Genomic DNA, 6,716 nt, shown 5'->3' with positions numbered 1-6,716 from the left:
TGCTGTCCGCCGCCCCGCCCGGCCGCCTGCTGCTCGTCAATAACGCCGGTAACGACGCGACCCCCTGCGTCCTCCCCTCCGGTTCCCCCGTTACAGCGGGGCTCAGCCCCGGAGAGCCCACCCTTGGTTCTGCCGGGGCTTGATTGGTGCTTCGGCTGCTAGGAAATTACCCAACTGAGTAAATTACGCAACTGAGTAAATAACGGAAGGAGCGGCAGAGATTTCACCCCATCTGGATCTTATTATTTAATTAAAGTGATGAATTTGGGGAGCAGAGCACGGATGGGTCACTGCGGGGACTGTGGTGCTTTAAACGGGGTTTACACATTACTGGTGGCGTAGGACCAGCTGACTGCCCTCCTACAGCTTTCCTCCCTGAGTAGAAACCTTCAGAAAAACTTTTCGTGCTGCCCTGTGAGTGCTTTTTGTGCAATCTTTAATGTCTGTTGGCCTTAGTGCCTTTTTTCACTCATTATCGGTGTAAATAAGACCATGTGTTCCAGTAGGTAATAGGTGCAACAGGAGTTGGGTCTTTTTCTGACTCGATTCTGGAAGAGGGACACGCAGGAGAGCTCACGGTGGCCCGTGGGGACGTTGTATTTCAGGCTGGAGGCTGGGAGCTGTTTGTTTTGGACAAGAACCGGCAGGACAGGTCCATGTCCACTGTCACCGCTGTTGCTTCAGCAGGTGACCCGAAATCAAGGCTGTGCTGAGCTCCTCACCCCACCATGAGACCCTGCGAGAGGCTGGGTCAGCAAAGCCGCTCGCTTTTGTCTGCAATAAAGTGTTCCACGTGGAAATACAGGAGCAAAAGTGATCTGCTGGGTTGCTGAACGCATCTTTATCTACTCTTAAATCCTTTGTCCTTCCTAGGCTCGCTGGGAGACATCTCCAAATCCTTCCTTGATCTCACCGACCCAGATGAGATCAACACCTACTTTGCTTTCAACATCACCTCGGCGCTTTGCCTCACCTCCACTGCCCTGCAAGCCTTCGGGAAGCATCCCGGCGCGAGCAGGACGGTGGTGAACATCTCCTCGCTCTGCGCCGTGAAGCCCTTCAAGAACTGGGCGCTGTACTGCAGCGGGAAGGCTTCCCGGGACATGATGTTCCAGGTGCTGGCGCTCGAGGAACCCGATGTCCGTGTGCTCAACTATGCCCCGGGTGAGGAGGGCAGCTCATTAATTGCTGTTAGTTTTCTCCTGGCTTTGTGGATAAACGATTCTGGCAGCCAAGCCAGGTACAGAGGGAAAATGAACCCCAGATTTTATGATTTAATTTTTTTTCCTCTTTCCCCAGGTCCTCTGGACACAGATATGCAGCTCTTGGCCCGGACTAAGACCGGAGACCCTGAGATGCGTCACTATTTCCAAAGCCTGCAGGAGAACAGCCAGCTGATCGACTGCACCGTGTCGGCCCAGAAGCTGGTGAATCTCCTGGAGGAGGACACCTTCTGCTCCGGTGCCCATGTGGATTTCTACGACATCTGAGTTACTCCCACCTCCACCCTCTCCTTCGTGCTTTGCTTTTCTCTTCTGTCTGCCCAGCTTTGTCTCAGGTGCCTCCTGCTCCCTCCAGTGTGTTTGGTGCCTGTGTTTGGGTCCTGGGTTCTGTGCAGAAGACCTCTGGGTGCCTTAGCTATGCTCCTTGTGCCCTGATGGGGATGGCGAAGCAGAGGTGGATTTTCCAAAGGAATGGGCATGGAGGCTTAAAGCTCTCCTTGCACAGAATGTGTGTGAGCCAGGGAGGAATGCGGACACACGAGACCGGGTCAGAAAGCCACCCCAGAAGGTCTCCAAGAAGCCAGCAGTAAGGTTAGAGCTGAGTGTCCCTGCATCTGTCCCCTTTGCCCTGCAGGAGCTGTGTGCTCAGCACCTGAGCAAGTCACCAAAGGGCAAAAGAGCTGCTCCCGGGGCTGGAGGAGGTGACTGTCACCCCAGAGCCCTGACTCTCCGTCCCCTGTCCCACCAGGGGCTGGTCCAGGCTCTCCAGCAGTTCTGGGATCACCTCTGTGTGAGTTTTGTGTATTAAGACCTGGAGCAAAGCCTGTTCCTGGGTGGTTTTGCACTAAGGCAATAAATCACCAGGAGGGGCATGGAGGCGATGGGAATTTTGGGTGCCTGGCTGGGGTCACCAGCTGACATAAACCTGCATCTGAGACACCGCCCAGACTTTATGCTGTGCTCCTGTTTGCAGGTTCTGGACCAAAGCCTGGATCTGGGGCTTGAACCCCTCCTGGGTTGTTCTTTTAATTATTTGCGGGGTTTTATCCTCAATTTTTTTCATCAGGTTCCAGGCGGCACAGATGCTTGTAGACTTGCCCTTCTAGAAAGCAGCTGATCTGCAGAGTGTGTTGGTGCAGGAGAGCTTTGAAGAGCAATGGCATCCCCCGTGTGCCCTAGAAATGCTCAGTGTCCCCTGGTGCTCAGTGACAGTGACATTCCTGCAGTCCTCTATCTCAACCCTCTATTTCAAATTTTGTCCACCTGGATCTACAGTCATTAAAAGTTTTGTGTCTGCTCTGAGTCTTCTGTTGTATCTTTAAAAATTAATAAATTTGGGGGAGAGTGGGAGGAGAGAGCCTGGGTTAAGCACATTGTTCATCCAGCAAAGCCCCGTGCCTGCCCTCCTGGAGTCCTGTTCTTCCATCTCTGAGCCGTTTCATTAATTCTGTGTGAACTTAATCCTGTCAAGCTCCAAAAATCCCTTCTCTCCAGCTAGTCTGTGACTTGGTTTTATTTTCCCTCTATGCCTGTGACACTCATTATTAGCAAAACCCCCTCTGCTGCTCACTAACCTGGTAACGGGGTTGTTTTTCTGGGGTTTTATGCCTGGTGGTGTTTAATGGGATCTGATTCTCTGCAAATTAATAACCCCAGAGCTGTGAGATGGAGGTCCCAGGTCCTGCCCTTACAGGGTCACTGTGAGCTCTCGGGGGCTGGGCTGAGGGTGGGGGAACCCTCCAGAAAGGCTCAAGGAGCCCCAAATTGCAGGAGGAGGTGGGAGGCTGCTGAGGGACGGGGACCGCTTGGTACCAGCCAGATGGGAGATGCAGATGGGTTCTTCAGGGTGAGACACATCAACAGCCAGGGTACCGCAGGGGGAGGATTATTTTTGGACTGGGAATACTTGCTTGAGGTCTGACCACCTTCCAGTGGCTGAGGGTATATCAGCAGCTCTGTGTGTCATGGAGCATCTGTGTCAGGGGCTGTGGTGTGACAGAGGTGACACCAGACACTTCTCCAACCCAAACTTCTCCCCCAAGAGAGTACACACAGGCAGGGAACGATGACTTGAACAAGCGAGGTGCATCTGTCCCACCACACACAATGTTAATTAAATCATCAATGAAACACTGCATTTGATTCATAGAGTGGTTTGGGTTGGAAGGGACCTTCAACAACATCCAGTGCCACCCCCTGCCATGGGCAGGGACACCCCCCACTAGCCCAGGTTGCCCAAAGCCTCATCCAGCCTGGCCTTGAACCCCTCCAGGGATGGGGCATCCACAGCTTCTCTGGGCAACCTGGGCCACTGCCTCACCCCCCACACAGGAAAACATTTCTTCCCAATATCTCAGCTCAATCTCCCCTCTTGCAGCTTCAAACCGTTCCCCCTCGTCCTGTCCCTGCACCCCCTGACCCAGAGCCCCTCCATCTCTCCTGTAGCCCCCTTTCAGCACTGGGAGGTGCTGGAAGGTCTCCCTGGAGCCTTCTCTTCTCCAGGCTGCACACCCCCAACTCTCTCAGCCTTTCTTCCTAGCAGAGATGTTCCAGCCCTTGGACAATTTTCATTACATCCTCTGGACCAACTCCAACAGGTCCATGTCAGTCTTGTGCTGGGACGTGGGTCGCTTGTCGCTCTCTTTTCCCAGTGCCCAGAGGCAGCGTGTGAGCAGCAGGAGCAGAAATCAGTCCTGGTGCCCCCATCCCTTCAACCAGTCAATTCTACATCTACTCAGAGAGGAAACTGTTGTTGCCATCAAGCCTGTACCGAGCTCAAATCCTATGGCTGCAGCGATGTGCTGAGGCTCACGCTGATGACTTTTGCTTGTGAAGCAACCTTGTGCTCAAAGTTCAATGGAGTAAGTTTGTCTTCAGCATGACCACTCCACACTTTATGCTCCAGGCTGTCTCCTGGATATTTTATTTTTTAGGGGTTTCATCCCCTTGGACCCACTGTGCTCTGTAACTCCCGGGGATGTGCCAATCTTGTGATTCCTGCTCCAGGATCAGAGCTCTGCCCAGGGAGAAATGCCATCATGAGTTCAGAGCATCCCCTGGATACCATCATTTACTGGGTACCAGCATCCCCTGGGTACCAGCATCCTCCAGATACCAGCATCCCCCAGATACGAGCATCCTCTGGGTACCAGTATCCTCCGGGTACCAGCATCCTCTGGGTACCAGCATCCCCTGCCCAGGGAGTGGGCCCAGTTCCCATGCCTCCTGGGTCCAGCTGACATCTATACACCCATGGGTGCCATGAGATGCAATGGCAAAATGAGATGAAATATTTGTCTCCCCCTTTCTAGCATTTTCTGTCACCAGCGGAGGGCGTGTGGAGACCGGGTAACGGACACCAGCCGGACCAGAACTCGTCCAGGGGCTGAGACAGCACCGGGCTGTTCAGGGGGGATGGAGAGGGATGCAGGCTCAGGCTCCCCTCCTGCCTCCGCACCATCCCATCACAGGTCCCTACCAGGACTGATATTTTTTTTTAATTAAGGCTCCACATCTGGGAGTCATGGGACCATGCCAGAGCCTCAATTAGGAGAAAAAGGGGTAGTAAAAAAGAAAAAAAGGAAATTTTGAGCTCTCCTGATTTTGGAGACAGGAGCTCACCTGGCAAAGTTTACCCGATGGAAGTAAAATGTCCGACCGCAGGGAGCCCCGAGATTCGGGCAGGGATCTAAAGATGAACCCTGCAGCTGCAGGGAGTCACCCTGAGAGGAGCCGTCACCTCTGTCCCAGCCAGGAGCCATGGGCTCTGTTCTCCCCAATGGGGGTAAACTGGGGCTTGTCAAGCCAAAAATCCTGCCTAGCATGGGGGGGGCCCTGCAAGCGGGTCTGCCCCACTGCCAGCCCCCCGAAAGCCTGCTTTCCCACCCTGCCTCCTACAGTGAAATACTGTACGGGGCATTTTACCCCTTATTTCCCTTTTCTTTTTTTTTTTCTTTTTTCTTTCTCCCTTTGCTTTTTCCTCCTCATTCCATCCCTGCAGCAAAGTGCTGGGGGTCGTGGCAGCCCCAAGAAGGGCTGTCCAGCTCCACTCTCCCAGTATAGGGCTGCAATTGTCCCAGTTCAGTGCCCAGCCCAGTGAGTCCAGCTGCTCTCCCTGTGCCAGATAAAGACGGTTTAATTAATCACAGATCGTTTCTGCAATGTCCCCCCCCATTAACCTCCATAGCAGACTAAATAATAACTCATTAAAGGCATTTGAAGCTCGCAGGAACAGGACAGTTTACCAGCAAACCTGCTGCTCTTTGGCTTTAAACTGGGTTAATCTGTCATCTCTCCTTGCTGGATCAACGGGTCCCTCGTTACACATTAAATGACAGCTCCAGGGGACATGGCCAGCCTGGAGCTGGTCCTTCTTGCTTAATGTTAAGGCCACCAAAACTTGGGGACAGCATAGAGGGGAGATGAATCAAAGCTGGTCAGCAGGGTGAGTGGGAAGAGATACAGGGAGGATGATGCGCGAGCAAGTGTTCAGTGTTAGGGAGAAGAGTTGATGTGAGCGTGCCAGCTCCCCAGAAAGATGTTGGTTGTTTTAATCTTTTCAGGCTTGGTGAACATCCACCAAATCCCAGCCACAGCCCTGAGAAGAACCTGTAAATCTCCTGATTTGTTGTGTAGAGAGGTGGAAAGCTTTGGGATGGCTGGTTGTGTGTCAAAGAGATGCTTGAGCCATGTGCCGGGCAGGGTGTTAATAGGGGGGATGCCTGGGTGCCCCCTCCATCCCAGGCATCCCCCCTATTAACGCCCTGCCCGGCGCATGGCTCCGGTATCTCCATGAGCATCTCAGGGGTCTCTGCATCAAGTTGTGGGGCCTGGGTGGGAAGCGTGGCCACCAGCAGACCTTTTACCCCCTCCCCAGGAGCACCGTTGCCGGAGGAGCAGCTCATTTACCTTTGGCCCCGTGGCCAGAGGCGGCTGCTTGTTTGTGAGGAGCTCACCAGGCACTCAACGTCCCGGCTGAAAGGCTCATAGTCAGCATTTTTGGCCACTGAATGGGAAAATAAAGGTCTTCTTCTTCCCCTCTGCTGAGAAACCGTTAATAAGGGGCAGAGGGACCTGGCTGCAGCTTCTCGTCTCGCTGAGCCGGGGGCAGCCCAGGTCAGCGGCCGAGATTTGGGAGGTCACTGGGTGCGCGCAGGTTTAATTTGAGAGGCTTTGGGGGGGGATTTAGGAGCCTCACCCTCAATGTTGTCCTGGGGACCTGGTCACATACGCAGAAACAAAACCCTAGCAGTGACTTTGACTCCTTTCGTAACCCAGTTTGCCATGGGCACAAAGAGCCCAGTGTGTCCCCTAGCACAGGGGGTTGGGGAGGGTCCCCTGGGGATGTGGGGCCACTTGCTTGGGCAGTGTCATAGAATCACAGGACGGTTTGGGTTGCAAGGGACCTTCAAGCCCATCCAGTCCCACCCCCTGCCATGGGCAGGGACACCTCCCACTAGCCCAGGTTGCCCAAAGCCTCATCCAGCCTGGCCT

General features: G+C 53.9%; 1 protein-coding gene across 1 annotated transcript; it reads left to right on the top strand.

The window, feature by feature from the left end:
- Window positions 1-5: 5 nt before the first annotated feature.
- SPR (sepiapterin reductase (7,8-dihydrobiopterin:NADP+ oxidoreductase)) lies at window positions 6-1,490 on the top strand (the record flags this gene model as incomplete). Its single annotated transcript, XM_010082822.1, has 3 exons — window positions 6-48; window positions 874-1,164; window positions 1,300-1,490. Coding segments are annotated over 3 exons (525 nt in total), but the record flags the coding sequence as incomplete, so codon positions are not given.
- Window positions 1,491-6,716: the final 5,226 nt, after the last annotated feature.

This window comes from Pterocles gutturalis, unplaced genomic scaffold, assembly GCF_000699245.1.
Source record: "Pterocles gutturalis isolate BGI_N339 unplaced genomic scaffold, ASM69924v1 scaffold5850, whole genome shotgun sequence".
Classification (NCBI taxonomy): domain Eukaryota; kingdom Metazoa; phylum Chordata; class Aves; order Pterocliformes; family Pteroclidae; genus Pterocles; species Pterocles gutturalis.
The sequence above is the reverse complement of the archived record's forward strand: the minus strand, read 5'-3'. Positions and strand labels throughout refer to the sequence as shown.